Source organism: Symsagittifera roscoffensis, chromosome 4 (assembly GCF_963678635.1).
Source record: "Symsagittifera roscoffensis chromosome 4, txSymRosc1.1, whole genome shotgun sequence".
NCBI classification, from domain to species: Eukaryota; Metazoa; Xenacoelomorpha; order Acoela; family Convolutidae; genus Symsagittifera; species Symsagittifera roscoffensis.
Window position 1 is genome coordinate 70513573 of NC_087065.1, and position 27444 is coordinate 70541016.

At 33.6% G+C, this 27444-nt stretch overlaps 1 protein-coding gene across 1 annotated transcript in view; it reads left to right on the forward strand.

Moving 5' to 3' along the window:
* LOC134844367 (uncharacterized) overlaps positions 1-24855 on the forward strand; it is a 31610-nt gene extending 6755 nt beyond the window's left edge. The window contains exons 3-6 of the mRNA XM_063861018.1: positions 14569-14760; positions 22159-22304; positions 22918-23728; positions 24416-24855. Of these exons, the coding sequence (XP_063717088.1) occupies positions 14569-14760; positions 22159-22304; positions 22918-23728; positions 24416-24779 (1513 nt within the window). The 3' untranslated portion in view covers positions 24780-24855. The remainder of the gene's footprint in view (positions 1-14568; positions 14761-22158; positions 22305-22917; positions 23729-24415) is intronic.
* The last annotated feature ends 2589 nt before the right edge of the window (positions 24856-27444 follow it).

The following is a 27444-nucleotide window of genomic DNA, read 5'->3' on the forward strand; positions in this document are numbered from 1 at the left end:
ATGTATGTTTTTATGTATATATGTATGTATGTATGTATGTATGTATGTATGTATGTATGTATGTATGGATGTATGTATGAAGGTATCTACGTATGTATGTATGCATGTATATATGTACGAAGGATGTATGTATGTATGTGTGTATGTATGAATGTATGTATGTATGAATGTACAATTGTATGTTTGTATCTATGCATGTATGAATGTGTGTATGTATGTTTTTATGTATATATGTATGTATGTATGTATGTATGTATGTATGTATGTATGTATGTATGTATGTATGTATGTATGTATGTATGTATGTATGTATGTATGTATGTATGTACGTATGAAGGTATCTACGTATGTATGTATGCATGTATATATGTACGTATGGATATATGTATCTAAGTATGAATCTAAGCATGTATATATGTGCGTATGTATGTATGTATGTATGTATGTATGTAAGTATGTATGTATGTATGAATGTATTTTTGTATGTATATATGTATGTATGTAGGAATGAACGTATGTATGTATGTATGTATGTATGTATGCAATTATCTATTAATGTTTGTATTCATGTATGTATGAATGTATGTATTTATGTATGTATGATTAGGCATTCTCGTGGCGTATCATGTGAAGGCATTCTCGTGGCGCTCTTGTGTATGGTTAGCAAATAAGTTGATCTAACAATCTGCTCATGTGAATAATTTTGTAATCCGCATCTGTATTGTGCTTATGCAATTAAAAAACCGACGACATATCTTTTACTTGAACTATAATTTTTTTTTATAAAATGCGAATCATGTTGCGACATTGCGTGAACCAAGTTGCGACTTTGCGCGACCTATTTTTAGCTACCTATGTTGCGACTTTGCGCGACCTTGTTGCGACTTTGCGCGACCCATGTTCAATTATTTGCGACTTTGCGCGACCCGTGATGCGACTTTGTGCGACCCAAGTTGCGATTTTGTGGGACTCAAGCCCCTTACAGGAGTTTGGAGTTTCGGTCGCAGAAAGTCCATTTCGGCTAGACATTTCAGTCGAAACTTGAGTCGCGGACCTTGGCCCGGGATGCCCTTCTATAAACATTAAATTAAGGCAAGAGCTTTCTATCAAGAATTCGAAATTTGCTACATTCTTATTGGTCGTAAACTTGACTAATTTATTCTGAATAGCAAAAATAACCCTTCTTGTCAATCTAATTAACACTCTCCCCCTTGTTGTTAAATGCTTGTACCGTAACCGACAAATAAGTTTTGCTCTTATTGATCAAACGAATTGGCGATGGATTTGCTGAACACATCTTCAATTATATTCCAAAAAGTTTGATTATATTAGAAACACAGTCGGGAAAAACATCAAAAATTTTTCTTATTTGTCATCAGCAGCAAGTGTAATCATTACTACATTTACTAAACTCATCTTAAAAAGGATTAAATTGAATTTGCGCGCAAAGGGATGTATTAGGCGTCTCGTATTCTAATGATAAGACTAAATGACTCTCCTCAATTCCATGTGGAACGATTTAATCTCGCGATTTAATATCCCAAATAGGCCAAATTAGTCATGTTTCCAACCCCTTAACTTCACCACTTATCAGAAGTGAAGTTTTTTTTTTCGTTCAAGCTCCAGACAACAATTTTTTCAATTAGTAAAAAAAATTTGTCGGAAGTCTGAGTTAAAAAAAATCGAAAATTGACTGAATAAAAACAACCAAAGCATAAATACTCATACATCTTGTTTTTCTTAAAGATCAAAACTTTTTGAATCAGTGTCTTAATACATTAATAGAAAGTGTAGATTGCTGTCAAATTAATGGCGATTAAAGTGCAGTTGCTATTTTTGAACAAGTATACAGAAGACATTGAGAGATTCACATTGCACGACTTAAGAGCAAACTAATATTTAGCTAAATGTTCAAAGCCTGTAAACCTTCAGCAAAGCAAAGTCAAACAAGAATAACAAACTGAAGAAATTTGATTAAAAAATTCCAATGGGTTTAATTATTTAAGAAATTTTTCAAAAATGTTTAGGTTTTTGTTTATGCAAAGCCTAATTTTTTAAAGTTTATGCAACCGCATAAAAATATATTAAATTCCTTCCTAGAAATTACTGTTACAAGACTTTTCTAAATTGCAGGATGACTATCTTCTGATTGCTAATACAAATAGAAACAAATTTTTTGGGCTTTTCTATTTCGTTCCATTTTGCTGTTAAGCACATCAACCCGCTCGCATCCGTGCAAGGCCCCAAAACTTCCAACCGCTTTTAACTGTTTTTATATTAGTTTTTGAAAACCTTATTTAAAAAGGTTTATAATTTTTTCAGAATGTAAAAAAAAAGATTTTGTTTTTTTTAAAATACTTTCCCGTACACGCTATACCAAGTACAAAGTGATGAAGATAGCGTTTTGTTACGTATTTTTTACAGCAACATTTTTGCTTGGTTTTAATTTGCAATAATTTATGCGTGGACTAAAAACCAGCTTCCTCGTTAATAGGACAAAACAACTCGCGCTCTAAATGTTCCAAATTAGCAAAATGGGCAAGACTCAAGCCCCTACAAAAAATAATTACAGGGAAAGTACTTTTTCAGGAGTTCAGCTCAAAACTTGAATAGTTTTCAGATGTTATAAAACTTTAAAACTCGAAATTGGTCCGGAGAAAAACATTCCGAGCAGAAATATTCCGTCACTTGCTTTTAAATTCAAAACAACAAGGTTGCAATTATTAGGACGAAGTGCTGAAAATTCCGACTGCCCATTGGTAATATGGGTTAAATTTTTGAACTCATCAATTAAAAAACTTGAAAAAATTGAGTTTTGTTTTCAAATTTTTTCTAATTTATTTTCCCAAACGCTATGCTAAATACACAATGATGCTCTTAGCATCTAGTAACGTACAATTTACACCAATTATTTAGCCTCACATCAATTTCGAACGATTTTCTAGCGTATTCATAGCCGCTTATTCATTGATAGAACAAAATTTCTCGCGCAATATTTGTCCCATTTTAGCCAAAGTGGTATTTTGCAAACCTCTAAATTTTTACAAAAAACTTTCACATGTAAAATATTTTGTAGAATTTAAACTCAAGGTATCAAATGCCATACGAAACCGTTCAAAAACGATTAGTTACAAAGTCAAAACTGGTCTGGAGAAAAACAAAACACCTCGAGTACATTACATATATTCCGTCACTTTCATCGAACGTCGGAGGCAAAATCGACATCTTTTTTTTTAATTATCCTGATCTCACATGCAATCAACCTAATTCCTGGATCTCAGAATTGCTTCTAGATTTGAAACATTACAAAGATAAGACAAAAACTAATTTAAAACCTAAGTTGAATCGAGGTTAAACTAGAGTAACTTGTTTATTTAATCCTTTTTCCAATAAAATATCATCGAACAGTTTTAATATCAATTTCTTAGTGAGACAGGCTTAAAGTTTCAGAGATAGGATTTATTCTTAGCAGCAATTGGTCGGTCATATTGTTAAGTGTTTGCTAGAATGAGGGTTGAGAAATTAGATGATAAGCAAATTAGACGGAGGTACTTAAAAGGAATATAGACGATTTTGCAAAACTGCAACTGTGAGAAAATAGACGAAAAAGAGAGAGATTAAAAGTGTTTGCAGACAAATTGCGCGCAAAAAATATAATTTTTTGTAGACAACAATTGTAGACAATAATTTATTCAATTCAAAAAATCTCTTGTAATATTTGGATTTGACATTTTTTGTTCATATAAACTAATTGTTTTGATAGGTATTGACATGTGATGTTTTTTTTTGTCTTTGTGAAACTTGACTCTTAAGAAAAAATTTTGTTGGCCCTTTCCTTTTCATAGTTTATTTGTCCAAAAAGCCAGATCTGTAAAAAAAATAAATTCCGTATAATTTCTTTTTTGTAGCATTCGTCTAATTTGCTTATCGTCTAATTTCCCCGCTAGAATTTTACGATCATCTTTTTAAGGCTTTAAAATCATGCTGAGCAGAGCATCATGTTAATGTCAAAAGGAAACAAAAATGCTCATATCAAGGCAAACACCTCCAACTTCTATGGCGTAAAGTTCGCATTAAAACTTGGAAGATGAATTTTTTAAAAACAAAATTGAATTTTTTTTTTTAAAAAATAATCCCTCCTTCTACTAACTAATCGCTACTTAATGTACAAAGTAATACTTCTAAATAAACGCTACTTAATGTTCAAAGTGATATGGTTAGCATGTATTTACTTATTAATTAGAATAATATGCAAGCCTCCTTTTACTTTGAAATTTTTTTTTAGCCGTTTTCAATAGTTGCTTTTGCATTAGGCACACAAAATTAAACGTGTGTTTATTAAACCAAAATTGTTTAACAGGCAACTTTCAAACCCTCACGACGTCGCTAAAAATAATTACAGGTGAGAATTTTGTTTTAATTGAGCTCAAAATATTAATAGTTTTCAGTTGACTTAAAAAGTTTTGTCAACAATGGCTTGCTAAAATTTCAAATAAATCTGGAGAAAAAAGACCACTGGAGAAAAACCGGGCTCTGGAGAAAAAAACCGAGGTCAAATATTCCTCACAAACCTGATGGGCAAAAAATTGACGCATCAGTTGCAGTTGTTTTTTGGTCCGAACGTTCTGAAAAACTGGCAACAGCTTTTTTTCCAAAATCAGCCTGCGGCCCAAAATATGCCAATTGTGATTCTTATCGGGTTTTGTCAGAGTTCAAAAAATTCAAAATGGCTGACCTTATAAAAAGTTTTGGAAATTTTAAACCCCCATCCCCCTTCAAACAATTATTTTCACGCTACTAGTCAAGGCAGTCTGGAAACACCATAAAAGCAGTCGACCTCGGCCTCAGCCCAAAAATTTGCATTGTTTTTATTTAACGAATGAGAGAAAAACTACCCGAAGCACTATTGAAATAAGAATAGCACAATTCGTTATCAAACAGATCATATCTTTCAAATGCCAGTCAGAATCTTGAACGGTTGTAAATTAACTCTGCGATGGGTATCTGACATATAACCGCCAACCGGAACTTATGAAGACGCCAATCAACTTCAAGGCTTTTTTTGTTCTAATCCTTCACAAAGTAAGAAGATAGTATATGCTAGGTATTCTGAAGGTATGCTCAGTTTTGATTAAGTCAAAGAAAGCTCCTAGGATTTCAAGTGCTATATCACAATAAAACTCTATTGGCCGTGATGCGATTTTTGTTTAAGAAAAACGAAAAGTTGTTAAAGTTCAGAAAAAATGGTCTGAAAGTTTCAGATTTTTCAGACAATTTGATAAAAGGCTGACCTCAAAATATTTAACCTCCCGCATTTTTAACGCAATTTCAGTTTTTCTAACAACTCATTCTCGCATTTTTCATCCGATTCAATTGACTTTTCTAGAAAAAAATGACAGAAATATTTGACAAAAAAAAGGAAAAAAACTAAATATTTATCGATCTCATTATATTTTAGTTTCTGATTTCTGAATGTTTTTTTTTCAAAGCAGCGTGATCAGAACATTTTGTGCTTCTTCCTCAGCGACAGGCTATAATTGTTCGATTCCTGATTAAAATCTCCGGTTTGCTAAGTAATTTGTTCATGAAAAGAATGCGTTTTTTTTCCTGATACTTATAAGTGAACTGCTTTTGAATGAAAACCTAAAATAGAACGTGGAAATACGCAATTAGGTTGTAAATTTGAATAAAGCTGACAAAATTTACCTATGTTGAATTGTTTGCTGTCTTGCTGTATCCTTTGTACTCAGAGAAAATAGCCTGGGGGAAACTTAGGTTCATTTTTAAATCAAACCACGAACAAAATTTATTAGCCTTTCATTTAAACCACCTCAACATTCGACATGAAAAAGAAGAAAAAGCAATAAACAACAAAACGGGGAGTCTTTGAGCAGAAATCTTTATCCGTCTGCTGCTAGGGCAGTTTCTTAATGAAGTAATTCAATCAAACAGTGCTAAAATTGAGCTCGTTTTTGGTTATTGAGCCTATTTTTTTATCAATAGGAGTTATTTTTATATCCGGGTTGATCAAGCATTGATGTTTACGATGAATCAGTATAAACTCATCAAAGTACATCAGTTTTTAGGCGTTAAAATGGTCTTTTCATCGATTTATTTCGAAATACTTTGATAATTATTATGGCTAAGTGCACCGCGACGAAGTGTCGCTTTTCCAATTGTCGCATCGCGAGCTAAAATAAATTACTCTTGAACCTGGTTTCGTCAAGACTATGCAATCTAGTAGTTCCGAAGTTGAATCCAAAACACTCCTGGATCTAGGAGCTAGGATTTTTTCGAGGGGTAGGTAGGGAGGGGGGGGGGGGTTGGATCATGCGGATTTTCAAAAAAAATCGAAAATTATGTCGATCTTTTTTTTTCTTTTGGTCGACCACATCAAAATGATTTTCTGAGCGCTCCCAGAACACTATAATAAAGAGTCTTTAATATTGTGTTCTGGGAGCGCTCAGAAAACCATTTTTGAAGACGAGCGCGCTGAAAACACGCAACTTTTTGGTCGAAAATTTCAACAAGTGCCCAAAACGAAACATTTTGTCAAAATAGGGTCTTTATATCGACCAAAAATTTGCGTGTTTTCAGCGCGCGCTACTCTTCGAAATTAGTTATATTGGTGCCAAAATTTTACGGTTGGTAGCCAAAAATAGATGTCATCAAATAAAACCAAAAAAATCCTTTGGTTGATGAGGGGATCGAATCTCCTGTGGGGAGAAAGCTAACTTTATTAGGCCATAAACTGATAAAAAATGGTATTTTTATTGCACAATGTGATCAATTTTGTGTCGACAGAAATCAGATCATTTAAGCACCTTGCCTGAGAATTAAGAAACAGTCACTTTTATGGGATTAATAAGAAAAAAATTCAAATCTCGGCCACTTTAATAGAAGGGTTCTTAGAAGAGTTTGATCTTAGATTTTTTTATCAAGGCGAGCAGGATTTATAAAAAAAACTTGATGCTTTAAATCTACTCAGTATTTTGCACACCAAACTGTTTTACCGTTTTGTGTACTTTTTGAGCAAAAAAAGACCGCCCACAGAGCTTTGAGAGAAATTTTGATAGACTTAAACTGTTTTGTAAGCTGAACATGATATATGGTTGTATAAAGTTCGGATACTGGTGCTTTTTCCTCTCATTCAATTTTAAACAAATTCGTTTAAAAGTCTGCTCACAAAGTCAATTGAATGAGTTTTTGATCTTTTTGTTTTTAGCTGAGCAGTCGGAAGTCATTCCGTGGTTTGTGCGAAGTTATTTGAAAAACTAATATTTTGTCCAAAAAACATTAATTAAACTTGCAAAGTTGATGATAGAGCGGAATGGCAGAGCGGAAACTGATGATTGAGCGGGATGGCAAAAACTCATCGATAGACTCCTTGAATAAAATGCAAAAACCAAATTTTGATGAATCGCTTATAAGAAGAAAGGTTCCGCCTGTTTTAACACCAATAACTGGGTCTTTTCTGTTATATAGCCAAAAATTTCTAAATTGTTTATTTTTTAATAAGGAAAACCCAAGTTTTTTGCCAGATTATACTCAGTCAATCAGATATGAGTTTTATGAACCCCTGAGTTTTTTTCAAAATAAAAAAAGGCTCAGTGATGTATGTGCATCAAAGATAGAGTTAGTTTGAGTTTTGATTTCTTTGTCTGTCACCTTTGAAGAGACAACATTTTTCCTTTTTCGCTAATAGGGATCAGTTGCAGTTGACCACGCTGAAACATTCATTGTATTGATTTTATAGAATTTGATACGGTTTCGAATTTATGTACAACTTGAATTTACGTATTGGATAAAGCAATTTTTATACCCGTATAACAGCAAAAACGCCGATAAGTTTCAAGCTCCCTATCCAAAATATTTTGTGTTTTTTCCTCCGACAGTTGAAACTCAATAACATTCAATCAGTCTGAAATAATATCTTGGATACTGAAATATATCTTGGAATTAGAACAACTCAGAAGAGCTCTTCTCTCCTTTCGGCCAACTTCACAACTTCGAAGTAAAACCTACCCAAGAAAAAAATGACTGCTACCTAACAATTGCCAGCCCTATGACATCTACTTTAGAATTATCATCCCTAAAAATACAAGCTAGTAAATTAACACTAGACGGTTCTAATTATAAATCAAATTTTGCTGCATTCTGATTGTTAGAAAACTCGATGAAATTAATCTACTTAACAAAAACCACCTTTTCTTGTAACGGATATAATTGCTAAATTTTGAAAATCATCCCCCACATGCTTTGTGTAGTAAAAGTAATAAACAGGCCAACGAACATGCCTCCAACTAATTTGGAACGAAATCTAAAACGAATTTTTTTCTCCGCTTTTGCGTTAATAGGGAGAAATACATCTCACATTAATTGTCCCAAATTGGCCAAATTGGCCAAACTGGCAATCATTAAAACCCCATAAATCAACAAAAATGATAACAGGTGAAATATAACTTTAAACAAAACCACCCCGAGCATAAATCTTCAATCTTTGCTTTTCGAAAGTAGTCAGAACAATAAGATAAAATCTCTAAAGCCAAAATTACATGAGTATAAGATGTTTCTTCTTCAACACATTATGCGTTTAAGTTTTATCGATCAAATTTTTTGCGATAATTTTTCGCGAAAATAAGTAAATGTAAAAAAACAGCCTGTTGAGTTGGCGTAGATGCTTTTTTCTTTTTTTTGCTTCCAGATGTTTCAAGTAAATTTTGTAATGTTGTCGGAGTGCAAGCTGCGTAGAGACGTACTCTGTAATTGGCTGGACGTTTCACTCTACAATGACTGATTGCGTTCATTTATTATGACTTGATCAGTTTTCAAGCAACTTTTTTGTATACAAATATCTTGTGGCTGATTACCACGTTTTGAATTATTTTGATAGTTTTCTGTCATTGCAATTGGTATTGTGATTCTTTCCCCAGTTTTAGGTTTTCTTATTCTTTTAATTTAAGAGAACACTTGTTAGAGGAAAACTATGTATGGGTAAAAAAAGTAGCAGTTCTTTAAAAAAAATGTCTTTTTTTTTCCTGTAGAGTGGGCCAATTAAAAAACAGAATCTTTCCAGAGTTCTATAAAATTCTTATCGTAACTTATTTTTTCCGGCCGCTAATCGAAATTGCTTGTCGCACAAACTTGTTGTCGTGAAAAATGGAGAAAATACAAAAAATTTAGTCCTGGCTGGTATTAAATGCAAAATTTTCCCGTCAAATCCAACTCAGAACAGAATATTTCAATGAATTGAAATGATATTATAGCGAATGCCATAACGTTGGCAATATCTTTTCAATCAAAGAATCTGAACGAAGTTAGTTAAATTAAAACTGCTCGTTTTAACGTCGAATTTTATCTTGTCACAGATTTCTGCGCAAAAAAGCGGTTTCCGAAAAATTTAATTAGCCTAGAATGCTATAGTTTTTGACAGATTAAACTGCTCAAGGCCGCCACGAATATTGTCAACAAATAACTATTTAATTAGCAGAAAAATGTTGGACAAAATCATCCCTGGCTATTAGTTTTCCATCAGTTCTCATTTACCTTGAAAATAATTTTGAAAATAAAGCTTTGAAATGATCATTTCAACGCATTCAAAAAATTTCAAAAGCGAATGAAGAAGATATAGCTTATCCGGATTCAAAAAACTTATTGCAGTCAATTGCCGTCAGGGAAAACAAAATACGTGATGTGCATTAATTATCATAAATTAAGCAAATCGGGAAAATTTAGCCCTGATAACCTTAAAAGATTGCAATTGAATTTTTTTACATTTTCAGTTTTTATAGATCAAAAAGAGAACTAAATTTATCCAGAGAAAAACATCATTACAGATTTTCAGTCTGTTTCCTTGACAATGGGCTCAGTAATTTTTTTCAAATTTCACTCATTTTTTTTTCAAACTAATTGTCTAAATTGACTGGAATTCGAGGAAATGGTTACAAATACAGAGAAGCTAATTCTAGTTTGGTATTTAGTCCAACTGATTTTCTAGTGAATAGTCTAAACATTCTCAGACAAAATCATCTCAGACTAATTAAATGAATAGAAATGAAATTTAAAATTGTCAAAATTTTTTGGTAATTACATTCGTCGCAATGAGGTTTCTATCAGTTTACAGGAAGTTTAACGAACAATTTTAAAATTAATGCTAAAAAGTGATAGTTTCAATAAGTTCAAAAAAATTCAAGAACGAATGAACAATTACTTTGTCTTGATTCAAAAAGCTCATCGTATTCAACCGCCTCCAGGGAAACATTATCTTTGGCGCGCATTAATTATCATAAATTAGGTAAATAGGTATAACTTAAGCCCTGGTAACTTTGAATGATCGCAGCAGGTGAAAAATAATTTTTGTGTAGATTTTTAGTTTCGTTCTGAGATCCAGGAGAGGGCGAAATTTACATTTGAAATCTTTTTTGCTGTTGATTGCAAGCACTTTAGTGATACAAAATAAAGTTTCACCTATTGCCAAAAAATGGACAAAAAAGTCCCGAAAACGCTAAGCTTGAGGAAAATAAAGATTTATTTCTCTTTTTAAGGATCAAAAACACTTTGCACAATTTTTTTGCATTCAAAATTTTAGTTTTTTTTTTGTGTATAACTTAGTTCAGAATAAATTTCTCACACAGAAGATAAAATTACAGTATTTTGAGTGAAGCTCAAACTATTTATTTTTTTGGTTTTTGATAAACTTCAAATCCGTCGAAAACAGGCCAAATTATTCACCAATTGAAACTTCAAAGTAGAAGTTTCCTCCTCAAATACAGAATGCTAAGCTATGCTTCTGTGCGAATTTCTGTTCATTAAGTTAAATGCCACACTCTCCCAATGCTGTTTGACGGGAATAGTTTTAGCATTTAACCTGTCAGGTTTTTAATAGAGAAAAGCTTTGATTATTGTGCTTCCGGACGAAACCCAAAGTTACAAAGCGAAATACAAAAAGTTTAGAAGTTTCATTAATGGAAAATTTGTTATCATTTCATTCTATAGCATGAAAAAAAGCTTATCATACAGCTCCATAGTATGGAAAAAGGCTTGTTAAAATCCATAGTATGGAAAAATACTTGTTAAAAAAATCCATAGTATGGAAAAATGCTTGTTAAAATCCATTGTATGGAAAAAGGCTTGTTAAAATCCATAGTATGGAAAAATGCTTGTTAAAAAAATCCATAGTATGGAAAAATGCTTGTTAAAATCCATTGTATGGAAAAAGGCTTGTTAAAATCCATAGTATGGAAAAATGCTTGTTAAAATCCATAGTATGGAAAAAGGCTTGTTAAAATCCATAGTATGGAAAAATGCTTGTTAAAAAAATCCATAGTATGGAAAAATGCTTGTTAAAATCCATAGTATGGAAAAAGGCTTGTTAAAATCCATAGTATGGAAAAATGCTTGTTAAAAAAATCCATAGTATGGAAAAATGCTTGTTAAAATCCATAGTATGGAAAAATGCTTGTTAAAATCCATAGTATGGAAAAATGCTTGTTTAAAAAATCCATAGTATGGAAAACTCCTCTTTCTCAGCACGTTACTGTACAACAAAAAGTTTTGAATCAACCTCCCCCCCCCCCCCCCATTTGGAATTGTTTTATTCGGATTGAAACCAAGTCAATTTCAACCAATTACAATTAGTTTTTCGTCGGGCGGATAAGCGTCAATTAAATGCAATATCACGTTTCATCCTCAAAATGTCAACTCCATTATCAAATTGAATTGGAATGATTGACAACTATCTTCCAACATTCTCGAATTTTAGAACTCTTCCACATCCGGTGCAATTTAATTGAGACTAATTTGATCACGTCTTCACTGGAACTTTTTGTTAATTGAACTCCCGTCAGTCTGAAAGTGGAGACTTTTTTACTAGATTAAAAACTGGGCCACAACTAGCTCAAAATGTCAAAATGAACTTCTTTGACTTGAGACACAAATCTTTTAGCAAAGTTTCTCTTTGCAGTCTTTTTGCAAAGTCAAAACTATATCGACAGCTGTTCTGCCTTTTTGCTTAACGCAATGGGTCTATTTTTTAAAACAAAAATGATTTTATTACAATTATAATTTTTGTACCAAATTTCGAAGAAAGTGACGGAATATTTGTGGTCGGGTGGTTTTTTCTCCAGACAAACTTCGACTTTTTAACTAGGCATTTTTGACGGGATTTTTTATATCACTCAAAACATATTGTTGTTCTAAGCTCAAAATTAAAAACATAATTTACTTGTGATCAACTTTGTGAAGTTATGGTGGTTGAAAGATTGCCAATTTGGCCGATTTTGGACAATTTTTGCGATATATTTCATGCTATTAACGCGTAAGCTAAAATTGAATCCGTCTCAGGAATCGTTCCAACTTGAGTTGAGGCAAGCTATTTCTTGTAGACAAGGCTGCTCGTATTATTCGTGACAAAACTGTGAATGTTTCGATTGCCCTCTAACTGGTTTAAGGCTGATAAAATCAAACTTTAACCGTTAAAAATTGAGTCGTCTATAAAATTAATCAGACCAATTAGCTTGCTTGTTTTGAAACGATTTAATAGTGCAGGTTAATTCGTCAGGCGTAATTATTTTGCGTTTAAGTTTCAGCATCAAAGTATAGCATCGAAGAAGCAATTTAGGCAGACTTTTTTTGGCTTGAAATGACAGGTAGAGTAACATAGTGGTGTGCGCGCACGGTAATGCACTCACGTAGATCCAGCAGTCGAGCACCCAGACGGGCAAAAATGGTCCGAATAAAACAAAGTACGGGTCTTTTCGGTTATACCCTTTTTAAATGAAAAATTTCGGCAATTCAAATTTCAAATTGAAGCTCAAAGTGCTAAAGACAGTGAAACAAACAATTAAATACCACTCGCGTGCAATTAGCAGCTGCTCGAATAGGAAACCTAGTGATGAATTTCTCGTATACTTTTGTTTCCTAATCGAGAAGCTGTTAATTGCATGCGAGTGGTATTTAATTGTTTGTTTCACTAGATTTCAGCTCTAACAAAGTTCTTCTCAATTATGAGGAAGCAATTTTGTCAGCTGATGTTGAAAAAGGGCAGGTTGCAAAATGAACTTAATAGTTTTTTAAGAAAAAAGTGGAACCTTTTGTCTTTACCTCCTGGAAAACGGGGAGGGTTCTCATGCTTGAAGGACCGAATGCTTGAAAAATTTCAACCAATCAAAATCGTCAGGCGTTTCTACTGGCTAAATGCTTTTCTCACAAAATCGAAGTCAATATTAACAGCAAATGTATTAAATCAGTGGAAAACAATAAAAAAAATTACGAATTGCGGGTTACAACCCAATACTATTCAGATAATTGTCAAAATTAATGAGGTCGAAATCATACGAAATTTTTAGTCTTGAAAACTCATCTGCTTATTATCCAATCGGACAATATTAACACTAATGGCCTGGATTTTTTTCCTTACTTTGAGATTTTCACGATTTATTTTGAGATTTTGAATACTCAATTCTGATTGGCGGAAAGTAAGCTAAAATTAATTTCAAGCATTCGGTCCTTCAAGCATGAGGGACGCCACCTGGAAAACCACAAACAACAAAGCGTAAAAGTAATTTCAGTTTCAACTCGAAATTTGATTTGCCAAAATTATTTCAGCGCTTTGAGATTCAACTCGAAATTTGAATTGCCAAAATTATTCATTTAGGGGTGTATAACCGACAAGACCCCAAACTACCCCAGTTAATTAGATTCCTCATTTTCTTTGGAAGTTGGAACAAGAATAGTTTGCTATATACAAACTATGTAACTTTGTACTTTACATAACGTGCTAGGGATTAGTTAGGAAAAATCTGAAAAAAAAATATAATTTTTTTTTCATTTTTTGAAAATTTTGGATGTACTTAACAATTACCTCTTTTCAAAAAAGCGGGGGAGGGTAGTCGGAAAGTAGATTAAGTTAGTTGAAATTTCGATAATCATAATGCAGCAAAATTCGAAATATAAATAGAGCGCTCTAGTGCTAATTTACATTTTTTATTCATAGGGGTGGCAATTCTTTATATACCGTAAGGGGGGGGGGGGGGTATTGTTTGTTAGATCGACATTATTTTTTATTCTATTTTTATTAGTGAACACTACTCCATTGACCTTAGCAGACAGTCGGAACAATCAGAGCTTCACTCTGATACGAGCAGTCTTGTTTGTTTCTTGATGATAGTTCTCAGTGTTAGGCAATATAATTTTTATTCAAGAAAGCGCACAAGAAAATATTTTGTATCAAACAAATTTTGACTTAATAAACAAACTTCGAGATCAATTTTAAAATTTTGAAGCTAAAACTTAGCTCTATTTTTAAAAAGTTGTATCGTTTTTTGTTAAAATTACTTAGAATACGTTATAGAGTCAGAATACAGTCAGAATATTTAATGTTTTCCCTGATTTGAGCAGCTTTTTTTAAATATAAAAATCTTATGAAAAGTTTCAAGGTCAGTCAGTCAAAAATGTATCTCATAGATTAATTTCAAAGGGGGACCCTTTGGGCCTTGAGTGGACCAAGTCCCCGAGGGGAGAGGGGTCACCCTATATTACCCCTCTGAACCTGTCATTGTTTGTTTTTAGGACGATGTTCACGTATGTGAAGACTATAGCAGTTCTGGTCGGTTCCTTCACATTGGCCCTCTGTTTCGGCCTACTGGACTTTGCCCTCATTTTCCTCATAGAGTACTGCAGACCCCAGAAGGACACACACATCCTCTGGATCAGTCTGAACAAAATCGAACTGGCTCACAACTCCGTTTGGTTCATCATAAGGTAAATCGGCTCTCGGGACATCTTAATAACTACCCCCTTTCATCTTAGAATTAGCCTCTTAGAACTTAAGGGTGGAGGATCTTTTCCACTTATGCACCCCTCATAAAACTAGAAAACAAAGTAGACAAGAAATTGTTCTCACATTTTAAAATAACGTTTAAGATTTTATATATAAAAATAACATATAACATTATTTATATATGAGATAACATTTAACAATTATTCAGTTGCTCCCATAGATATAATTTAGGAACTATTTCTAGCAGCAAAAAACTCCTTGAAAAGCATTTAGAAAAAATCATTTCATTAAAAATTAAAGGAGGGAAAAGGGAGAGGAACTGAAAACACAGGGGTAGAAAAAAAGTCAACTAAAAGGCAAAAATCCTTGTGAAATTATGTCACAAAATCAAATGGCAGAATAAGTTTAGGAAGCATGATTGGAAGTTTTGACCTAATTTTATCATTCAAGTGGTTTTGAATGTCAGATGCGTTTAAAAAGTATAAAAAAAGTTTGTCGTTGACAGTTTAAGATATTCTGATAGATGCGTAGTTCCGTAACGCTTCCGTTATACTATAAATCTGTCAAACGCTATAAAATACTGCGCTGATTCCGTTTAATGCTGAATTCAGTCACGGGGCATAGAAAAAGCAACTTTTGGTTTTCAAGCGATAAAATGAAAAAAAAATTACAATTTTTTGCCGTTTTCTCTACAACTACTTAAGATTCTCGCTTGAAATTTGAACATTTTTCAACGAATGTTTTCAAGTCAGAAATTTTAAAATGATTCTTCTGTTTTTCGGAGATTTTTTGGTAAAGAAACACCTCTCTAACTAAATAGACAAACTTCTTGAAAACAGGTTTTAACGGTTTTTATCCGGCTTTCTTCTACTTGATTGTCTGCTCTAAAATTCAAAACTTTGACATAAAGAATTTGTATGCACGGGGTGTATTTTTATTCACACCAACTCTCAAAAACACTTCTCCATAGACGTTCGGGTTCCTAGAAGGGGGCAATCACCACTACACTATCCTGACTTACAAACAATTATGAAATGCTCACTAACAAGACTATAAGAGCACAGTGATATAATCATGCTGAAGCAGTAACGCATTACTGCTTGTTTACGTTTGCGAATTATCCTGCACCTCATAATTGTTCCATATTCAATGAGGCAAGTTAAATTTTCTTTTTAATTCCCTACACGACTCTTAATATTATCAGTCTATCATTCATACTTTGTACATATTTCATAAAACAAAAACTATTCGAGACCAGTTTATGGACAGTCGGAACGCCTCTCAGACGCTTTCTAATTAGATAGACAAACTACAACTTGAAAACAGGTTTTAAAGGTTTTTATCCGGCTATATTCTACTTTTGCCCTGAAACGCGCAGTTTTGTTTGTTATTGTGTAAATTTATTCAAAATACTGAAAAACTGTGTTTTTATAACGATTTTTTTTATAATACGATCGAATCACCTATCTTCGGATAAGTTTAAATGGAATGTTTTTAGTGCTAGACAGACCGTGGGCAGCTATAATGTTTTCAAGCGCAAAAAAAGTTCCAAGCACGAATGCGATTGGTTACTTATATATATCTATGTATTTAAATTCAGTCAATTTTCGACTGTTTAACTAAGCATTTTTTACAGAATTTTTTTTGGCACCTGAAGGATATTGTTGTCTTGAGTTTAAATTAAACAAATATCTTCCCTGTGACCAACTTTTGTTAAAATTTAGGGGTTTAAAAATTGCTATTTAACACGCGCTATGTTGCGTTCTTATAACACGCGTGAGCGGCGTATTTATGCATTCCAAACTAACTTCAGGCGAGTCATTTGGTCATATCAATAGAATACAAGGCGCTAATAACATCTCTTTATATTTTACTTTAGCGTGTGGAGTGATACATAAGTGGACAAAATTCAGTGCAAAATTAGGTTATTGTTCCGACTTTCGGAACGAAAGTAACGGAATATTTCTGCTCGGGGTGGGTGTTTTTTTTCTTCAGACAAACTTCGACCTTTTAACTTGCCATTTTTGACAAAAATTTTTTATAACATTCAAAAGGTATTGTTGTCCTGAGTTTAAATTTGAAAAATTATTTCACCTGTGATCAATTTTTGTAAAGTTTTGAGGCTTTAAGTATTGCCATTTTGGCCAATTTGGGACAACTAACGCGCGATATATTTCGCGCTATTAGCGCGTAAGCGGAGATTTAATCCGTCTTGGAAATTGTTGGAAATGGTTGAAAGAAGCTTTTTGCCACATTTGATTTGTTAACAGGAGCGAAGTTTATCACTTTGTGTTTTATATGGCGTTTGGGGGGATGATTTTCACAATAATTCTCAAATTTGAAAAAAAAAATTTTCCATTTTATTTTATGACATTTAATTTTTTCATGTTGTTGCTAATCCATAGACCTTAAAAGGCAGTCGGAACTTTCAAGGCTTCGCCCTGGTACGAGCAGTCATGCTACTCTCTAAAATTGCCTGTTTTTAAAGATCTTTTTGGACAAAATTTAATTAGAATTTTAACAAATTTTTTACAAGCGAACGGTGATCTTTTACGAGAGGTCTCTTTTTTCTTGTGACAATTTCAGCTATCTCTTATTTAGTTGACTGGTTTTTGTGCAATGTGAAAAAGCTTGATAGATGTGAAAGTATTAGACTTTTGGTCACTATTTTAAAATAAAAACATTAAAACATTGGAGTTGAAAAATGAAAATTGTAAGGTTCTCCAAATTTTCGTACGCTTAAAGAGGGTTGAAAATTTGACCAGCTGGCTGAACTAATTTGTGAGGGCATTACATCCTTTTACTGTGCTTCTTAACGAATTGAGCGCGTTTGACTTAGTCGAAATTTTAATGCGCTCAATTAAGAATTTCAAGTTGTTGAAATCAGGCAAGCGAATCGGTTTTACAACAATTTTAATTCAGTAAGGTTATTTTTTCAACTGTATCTACTATAGCCGCAAATTTATCTTAAGCATAAAAAAGTTCTTCATATCTAGAAATTTTTAGGGAGTAGTTATTTGAAGACAAAAATTGAAAACTAGTAAACAAAATTTAATATGGTTTTATTGTGAAATTTTGTCAAGACCATTTGCGCAGAAGTGTCTTTTATATTCAGATGATTTGAGAGCTTCTTGGTTAAACGAGTTATTAGGTTACAATAAAAGAAACGAAAAAAATCATTCCCTTGAAATCACGCTGAATTCTTGGAATTCCCTGAAATTACCTTAATTGGCGGCATTTTAAAAGCAACGAGAGATTAATTAGAACCTGGTTGAAACCTGAATAACTCGTTTCACGCTTTACTTGATCATCAATTTGAAGAGAAAATGACCTTTGTTCATCAAACACCTTTTTTCTTATCATTTGCAAAACAATTTCATTAGGACAGGTTTCAGTCATTTACGCATCAATGCAGCATACCCCCCCCCCCCCCCACAGATAGCTCAAGTTAAGATCTTCCACCTCCACCTCAGCCTTTAATACCTATTAAAATTGCTAATCGCTGCCTGTAAAATGTGCTCGATTCTGATTGGCCGAAAAATCCAACTTAGATCCAAGTTGACATCTCACCCTCCCCTCCCCCCCCCCCCCCCAAAAAAAAAAACTACGTGGTGACGGACTCTAAAATTTTTTCTAAGGCGCCAATATATAGTAATTTTAAAATGGGAGTGCGCGCTGAATAAAAGTGATGTTTTGGTCAAAATGTTCCAAAAAAAAATGCCTTTTTTGGACTGATCTTTTAGAAAAATGCCTGCGGTACAGAAAATTTGGCCAAAAAAATAACTTTTTCAGTGGTTTGGGAGAGCTCGAAAATCAATATGGTCGGTCGACCTTAAACAAAAAAAAGGTCGACAAAATTTTGGTCCTAAAATAGACTTGCTTTCAAGAACTCTGAATGACCCTGACCCGGCTGCTTTTAAATTGGACTCCAATTTTTTTTGGTTAAAAAATTGAATTACAATCAATCAAGTTTAAACGATATTTTATCATACAAGATCTTATAAGATAAACGTAGGCTGATTGTTTTTACTCTCATTTCAATTTGGAATGATTTTGAGAGAAAGTTAATTCGAACGATGAAAACACTTAAATAAGTGGATATATCTAGCGCCTCTTAACCAGTCAAAAACTATTTTCAACACACCTAGCTTTACAAAATTACTTGCAAAAATGTTAAAATCCTTAATGCGATCAAAAAATCGGGCGAAAGCTATCAATCAAGTAACTCAGACACAGCTCCGGTAGTCTTTTTTTAGTTTTTGCCTATAAAAGTTTTTTTTCAATAATTTGCGTCACAACTAAAACTCAAGTCTCATTTTCTGAGAGTTAAATTGTTCGTCGTGGTTGGTGTCTACATTACGTAGGTTATTTTCCCTTTCGAGTGCTAATCTGGACACTTTTCTGTCATATCAGCGCTCTTGAGATGGTAAGATGCAGACCAATTTACATTTTTGTTCGTCGTTTCAACTGCGTCAATTATATAAAACTGACAAAAAATCAAGAACTTTTTCCGAATTTAGCACATTATGCAGCCTAGATTATTAGCATTCAAGTGGGTAGCAAATTCATATGTCGTGATATAGAGGGAAAAAAACCTTTCAGAGGCACTACTCAAAATTCAGTAATTTTTTCATTATTTTAGTAATTTAGTGATAAAAATGTTTATTTCTAAAGCTCAAAGTCTGATCGTATCAGGGTGAAGCCTTGATTGTTCTGACTACTCTTCAATGTCTTTTTAAAAATTTTTAAAAAATCATTTAAAAATTTTTGTGTATTTGTTTGGGTTTCTATTTCGAACACTTCCCCATAGACGCTATGCAAAGCAGTGATCTTAGTGTTTAGTAACATAAAAAGTGCACCAAAAAACTTGTCTCAATTCAATTTGGAACGATTTCTGCGCGGATTAAACACCGGCTTACGCATTTATAGCCCGAAAAATCTAGCCGGTATAACCCAAAAAATGATCACAGGTAAAACGTATCTTTAAATTCGAGCTGAGCACGTCAGTATTTTTTTCAGATGGTTAAAACAGTTTTGTTTAAAATAATTAGTTAAAAAATTGAAAATGGCCTGGAAAAAAAAACAACCCGAGCACAAATAGTTCATCATTTTCTTCAAAAAGTCATCACAATGAGGCGGTTGATCGACCAGCATGAAATTCGACTTAAATGCTGTATCAGCCGGCATATACATCGAAATTCTAATTTCAATTCTTATCAAAATCTAAAACATTAAAAAATAAAATAATTTATCAGATTTCAGTGAAATTTTAATTGTTTCATTAGATCGGAAAACCTTGATTTTAAAATATTTTTAAATGCATTTTGATCCATTAATTCTAAGTCATTTATCATTTTTAAAACTGAAGTTCTAAAAAACCAAAAAGTAAAACAAAGGGGATAGAGCAATTGATCCTTGAACATTTTTTTCCTGAAAAGAAACTATTATTAAAGCCCTATTTTCTGTAAACTGTATAAAAATTTGCGTGATTAGTGTGCGTCAAAAAAGAGCGCGAGCCAATTTCTCATAGAGGCGTGTTTTAAAACAAACTGCCAGTGGCGCAGAAAAAAATGACAGTAATGGTCACTCTATTTTGCGGTTTACCGTAGACATAAAACTCGAAATAGCTATCAAAAAACTCAAGCCCTTTGTTGGTAAAAATTGCGATTGGTTGTTTCAGTTTCATTTTGAAGGGAATAATTATTTTAGTTCAGCGAATTTATGCAAGCTCATACATTTTTTATGCTAGTTGCCGGGTTCGCAACTATTCGGATCAACCTTTCATACAAATAACAATACTGAACGCATTAGGGCAAAACCCTGAATCCTCCGATTGCCGTTCAACTGGCCTCAAAAAAGCTTTTAAATGAAATATTGACAAACTATTAACTATGAGCTGATTCTTTCAAGTTTTAAGTTCTAAGCTTTGAGTCGTTTGTGGAATTAATAAAACCACTTAGCTTGCCTCAATTCAATTTGGAAGGACTTGTAGAGTGGGATATTTGGTCAAGGGTGAAAATTGCGTGTTATTTTTTCAGCATCAAAGTACAAAAAGAGTAGTTTAGCTAGCTTCGTGTCAGGTTCATTTAGGGGTGTGCGAACTTGGCCCACGAAGATCCATGCATGGATCCCCAGAGACTAACTTCTTTTTAAATTTGGTCTGATAAAAAAATCCAACCCTGGGTTATATATTCATCACTTTCTTCAAGAGTTGGAACAATTATCAGAATGAACGTTTTTTTCCCGAAAGGCTATATTGTTCCAAAAATTCAAAAAAATGGATTAAAAAATTGACTTTTGTAAGCTTTATTTTCTTCCAGTTTTGAAAAATACCAATTTAAAGTTATTTTTGCGTGATATAGTTCTCACTATCATCCGGCTCAGAAGCTTTTTCAAATTGAGGATAGGAAACTGATTTGGTCTTATTAATGCGTAACTAGACGCTAAATTCATTTAATATACTTAACTTAACGCCTTGGGAAAAATTAGAAAAGACTGCTCGAATCAAGGCAAAAAACGAAAACGTAACAAAAATGAGAATTTCCAAAACTCATCCTTCAATACGTAATATAATGTATGTGGTAAAATTCACTCCTGGTAACCTATCAATTATTATCAATAGCTTTCTTCAACGAACTTGGAACAATATCTAAGGCGGACTCAATATCCGCTCACGCAATTTCAATATAGGTTTTTGCAGGTTGAGATTGTTTTGACTTTTTTTGGTTGAAAAATACTTGCCATACAATTTTCATATATAAAAATTGTATGATAAGCATTTTTCTAGAGAAAAGAATAAGCTTTTAGTACTCACTTAAAAAACTTAAAAAAGCTTATTTAAAATGAGTTCAAAATGTGGTTTTGATGATTGAGAATAAATTTACTGTCAAAATAAATTTTTCAATTTTGTCAAAAAATGCATATCGTGTAATTTTCACGTAAAAAAAAATAGTGAACAGCAGTTGAAAAAAATCAGATATTATTAAAACTCCTTTTCAGCTAACTTCGTGTGTCCTCGTGACCTTTTTACTAGAGTAAATGCTGCTTGTCAGAAAACTTCTAGTAGAATTTGTCGGAAAAACTCCTAACATACAATTCTTGTACTGTCGAAGGCATTGACTGAAACTTCTTCTTTATTATGAAAAACATTTTTGAATGTTTCATTGCTTCTCTTGATAGATTTTTGCTTAGATCCTAATATTGGATTGTTTATGATAAGTAAATTAACTTAAGATTCAAAAAGTCTCTCGAAGGTTCGATATGATTTCAAAACTGTTGTCGAAGAAATGAGATCAATTATCATGGCTGAATTGCTTCTCGACAACAATTTGGTATTGCTATCATGGCTGCAATTTATGATTTGTGTTTTTTTTTGTCAGGTGTTCGATGTTGGCGATTGACAGTGTGCTGATGGTGGTTGTCTACTTTCTGATCCTGACCAGAATCAGACAGCTCAAAATGACTCTAAGACGGCACTCGATGCCTTCTTCCTGCGGGGACATAGAGCGCAGCTTCGTCATTCAAGGTCAATTACGTCATGTTATGTAATTGCATCACATCACATCACACACACACACACATCATGTTATGTAATTGCATCACATCAAATTTAGATCATGTTATGTAACTATTAAGTAAGTTTTTTTAAACTTACTGAGTTTAAGACGCCTGAAAACAGGCTAGATTTAATCTTACGGCGCTCTCTAAAGTAATTTTTTTTTGTAAAAGAATTCTTAATTTTTTTTTTCATGTACTGACTTCTCTTGAAAGCAATTTGTTCTTATTAATACTCAATTTAGCTTCAAACTTTTGCTTTTTCTTTTTTCAACTTTATCTGAATTATTTATAATTCAATGCAAAAAATATTATTGTCCATTTGTTATTTTTGTATTGGTTGTTTTTGTGTAAGCAATCCAAACGTCAAAAAACAATTTGATACCAACTTTTGAATACGGAGTTAAGTGAAGGGTTTTTCAGAAATTTTTAACCTACGTTTTTGCAATTGAACTTCCTTGTCAAAACACAATCGTTGCATTTTTTGTCAGATTGGAAAATCAATAAAATGTAATGGATAAATAATGACAAGCAAATTTATTTCAAACAAGAGCCGACGAAATGACGGTTGGAAATATTTTCAGGAAACGAAAGTTGCCGAAATGGATCTCCGAACCCCAAGAGCCGAGCGTCTCCGGCAACGGGTCGAAGCTTCCGACAGCAAAATTTCGAAATGACCGATTCGCGAAATAACAATAACGCTGGGTCGAGGACCAAAAAAATCAGTGCTGGGTCTATGCGGACGTATTTGAGTCCGGCTTTCACCCCAATGTCAAGCCCCGCATTGCTATATTACACTGATTTAACTCCCCCAGCTTATTTGTATCCGACAGCAACAACTCCACTCACGGAACGACAAAGTCCGCGAACACATCTTGCGGACAGTCCCGACAACGTCTCAATTTCGTCCAGGGAACACGACTCTTCGAAAGAACAGAATAGGCGCCCTCGCATTCGTCGTATCTCGGCGAGTCCTCAGTCACCGCGCAAAAATCCATCCACTTTAAACAAAAATCCGAGTGCTGACGATTTAGATTTTCTTAAGGTGGCGGGTGAAAAACCAGAAAAAACCAAGTCGGCAACAGCTCTGGAGACAAATGACAAAAATGTTTCCGTCATAGCCGAAAAGACTATCAAACCGCTAGCTGAAACCAAATTTCCAGTCCTAAATCGAATTGGAACTCCAACAAACAGTTCACAAGAAATTCACAGTTTTGTGTTCGGTGATAAACCAAAGGCCTTCAAAGAAATCCCGGAAAACTCTTTGAGGGTAAACGCCGAGAGGGAAAAATCTGCGCCCCGAGTATCGCACGGGACGCTCGTGCCGGAGAGAAACTCGGCGGGAGTTTTGAACAAAAATGAACCGAAAGCCGCAATTGGAAAAAACAGACCAAGGTTAGCGATTCAAGTAATAAAGTTATGCTGATAGTAACCAATTTTGTAATAACTTTAAGCTGCTCTTGTTTTTCGCCCAAGAGGAGGAAACTTGGTTAAAAAAATGCCTAGTTTTTTTGACAAACACGTTCATTTAAGCATATATCCCACATGAACAAGTACAGAATGGGAGATCAAAATCTTTTACATTTGATGTTACCCTAATTCAAATCTACCTCTGGTATAGAAAACTGCTGGGAATCTCTGTTAAATTTGATGTCGTAACGTTCAGCCGACTCTTTTTGTAAGAACGTTTGCAAGTGAGGATTTTTGGACGTACACTAAAGAATCAGCTCTTAAACAGCATTGCATTTCCCCCGAAAAAAAAGCCCAAATCAGCCCTCCTTAACTAACCCTTCAACTGTGGTAGCCAAAGTTTTCCAAAAACTCCATCTTTTGGGCTAATTTACGGCATCTAATTTAAGTTGACCAACATTAAAATTTTTCTTCTAAGTGCGCCTTCGGCTTCAATACATAAAATATTTCTGAGGAGCGCAGGCGCGTAAAAAACCGCAATTTTTTCGTCAAAATTTGTCAAAAACGCTCAAAAACTTTTTTCTTGCCTTTTTCGTAAGTTTTAGCCTTAACTGAATATCTGATTATTAAAAATTAACGATTTATTTTTCATGCATCGTCTATTTGTTTCAGGAAAAGAATGGGCGGGGCTACAACTGCACTTCTCATAGTCAGCATCGGATTCATCGTCTTCGTCACGCCCAACATAATCTTCAACGGAATCGAAATCTTCAGGGGAAAGTTCGACCCCGAAGTGCGCTTCGATTTCCACGCATTCTCAATGAACATATACAACTGCAATTTCATCATCAACTACTTCGTCTACGCGTTTTTCAACCGCCAGTTTAATATCAACCAGAAGATGTTCTGGAGAAGCCGACAGCGATGGTGTCAGAGGAAATGGGACCAGGTTCGAAACTGGATCTGGCCGCCAAAGGTGACTTTGGTCCAAGCGAAGGGCAGCCAGCAAACAGTTTCTACAAATGCTGTTGTTTAGTTCTAGATAAATGTTATATATAATATAGATCAGATGTAGTTTGATATAAATGTTTTTCGACATAAATCCGAAGTAGATCTGCAATAACAAGTTTTAATGATAGAAAGCCATAAAAAACTTTATTCGAATTGCAGCCATATTTTGGATTTGTGCTTTTTTGCTTTAGTGTTTTTCTTGAAAACTTGCTCTGAAATTTTAAATGTAAATACCATCAAGAGTCAGCTACTAACACTTGAGAAAATGATTAAATTGTAAATAAGCATCTGGGAGTTAATCTCTGAAAAATTTGATAATGAAAATTGGGAAAAGTTTTACTTTTAGAAGGCAATGTTTAAGAAAATATAGATTCGCAGTTTTCCTCAAAAGTTTGGTTATGAAAACTTGAATAGTTTTACTGAAAATATATCAGAAAAAATATCTGAAAATATATCAATTCCTAGAAATCCTGAAAAGTGGCTTCTTCGTTTTAAAAATCCATTATCGAAAGCTACAAAAATTCCATTTTCCGTGCGAACTTTTAGAGTCACATTAATTTGCAGTCGCCTAAAAGAAAAAGACTTAAACACTTTATAAGGCTTCATATTACAACCGTGTTGAAGATACCAAAACAAAACAGACTCCATTCATTTTATTAGTTTAAAAAGCTTAATTTTTAGTTGTATCATAATTTGTCTTTGTGTATGATTAGCTGCAGTTTAAACGATGTATAATTCATACTTTTATGTGCTACATAAATTTAGTTTTTCTGAGAAGCTTTTTCAGTGCAAAACTCCAAAGTAAACTAAAATCTAACTCAGCTCGCTTGATACACCGACTAGTACAATTTTGCCTGGTTATGTTTACAAATCAACAAGACTGCTCGTATCAGGGCCTATCCTTGAATGTTCCGACTGTCTTTTAAAGTCTATGGAGCAGTAATAACGTGGAAATATTAAAGGTAATAAAATAAAGTTAAATTTTTTTTCTAAAAAATTTCAGATTTGTGAAAACATCCCCCACACGCCATATTAAGTACAAAGTTATAGATTTTGCGGCTCTTTTTTTCTACCCCACCTCTTATAAGCATTAATTTTATGGTGTACGAGTGGTTTTACAAGGTTAAACATGCATGAAGACCAAATACGTTTGCCATGGCCGAATTAGTTCGCATGCCAATTTTTCTAACATTCGGATGATGTGAACAAATTTTTGCAGGTGGGGGAAGAAAAAAGAGCCGATTTTGCTCCTATTAACAAATCAATTATGGCATATAATCTTCCAAAGAACCAATTTGGAACAATTTCCAAGACGGATTAAATCTCCGCTTACGCGTTGATAGCGCGAAATATTACGCGCGTAAATTGTCCCAAATTGGTCAAAATGGCAATCTTTAAACCCCCATAACTTTACAAAAATGATCACAGGTTAAAAAAATTTCAAATTCAAGCTTATGACATTAGTACCTTATGAATGATATAAAAAAATTCCGTCAAAATTGGCTAATTAAAAAGTCGGATTTTTCTCCTGACAAAAAAAACTCACCCAGAGCACAAATGTTCCGTTACTTTCGTTACGAAAGTGGGAACAACAAGACTGCTCGTAACAGGGCAAAGCCCTCAATGTTTCGACTGTCCAGAAACTGGTCTTGAATAGTTTTTGATGATTTAAACATTGATGAACTATGAAATTTGAGCTGAATATTAAGAATCGTATATGAAATTAAGAAGACCAGTTAGCCTGCCTCAATTGATTTTGGAACGTTTTTGTGATGCGGGATAAATCGCCACGCGTGAATAATGCGCTTTATATTTTTAGCATCAAAGTGTCACAGCGCTCTTATTGTCAGATTAATATTTTAGAGAGCGTTTCACAGCAATCAGTAATTCAGGATAGTTTAGTGGTGAGCGCGCCCTTTCTAAAAACACACAGAGCCATTGATCGATTACGTGATGGAAATATTTATGAGAATTGGTCTGATTTAAAAAAATCTTCGAAAGTCGGAACAATTATTCTTCAGACAATTTCAAAACAGTTGAACTATAAAGGGCGTTTTAAGGGTTGTTTGGCATACTGGTTATGCTTGCACTTGAAAAACGTCAAATTGTTTAATCGATATCTTGCCATGGCAATGATAGTGTTAAGGACCAGCTCTCACTAGAATTTTGGTTTTAAATTTAGTAGAGTTTGACCAAAGTTGGCTGCAATATTTACCTAAAGTGAAACTTCTAGACGCAAAAATAACAAGTTTGAGTACAGCTCGCTAAATAAACTACTTCAGTCTAGAATGTGGATGTTTTAAGACCTTAAACTTACCAGAATAAAAAAATAAACTTAGAACAAGTTCGGTAACGTGTCTACTTTAACAGTATCTGCTGGTATTGACACTGAATCAGACCTTGCTGACTGAAATTTTTTTTCATAAAGTTGTTACTTAAGTATATAGTATTTAAAAAAAACTGGTCTTCACTACATTACCACTTCTAGTTGATATAGTCTGTGGTCCTTTTCATCATCGTAATTCCCGAAGCGTTTGGTTTTCCGACGACAACAGATGGTATTTTAGTACCTCCGCTCGTAGCCGATGACACATTAGTTTTTGCCATTAATATCTGTTCTTCTGTTCTTCTGGCCCGAATTCGTCATGTTATTGTGAACAAAATTTTGTCTAGAAGTTAGCTTTCTGGTT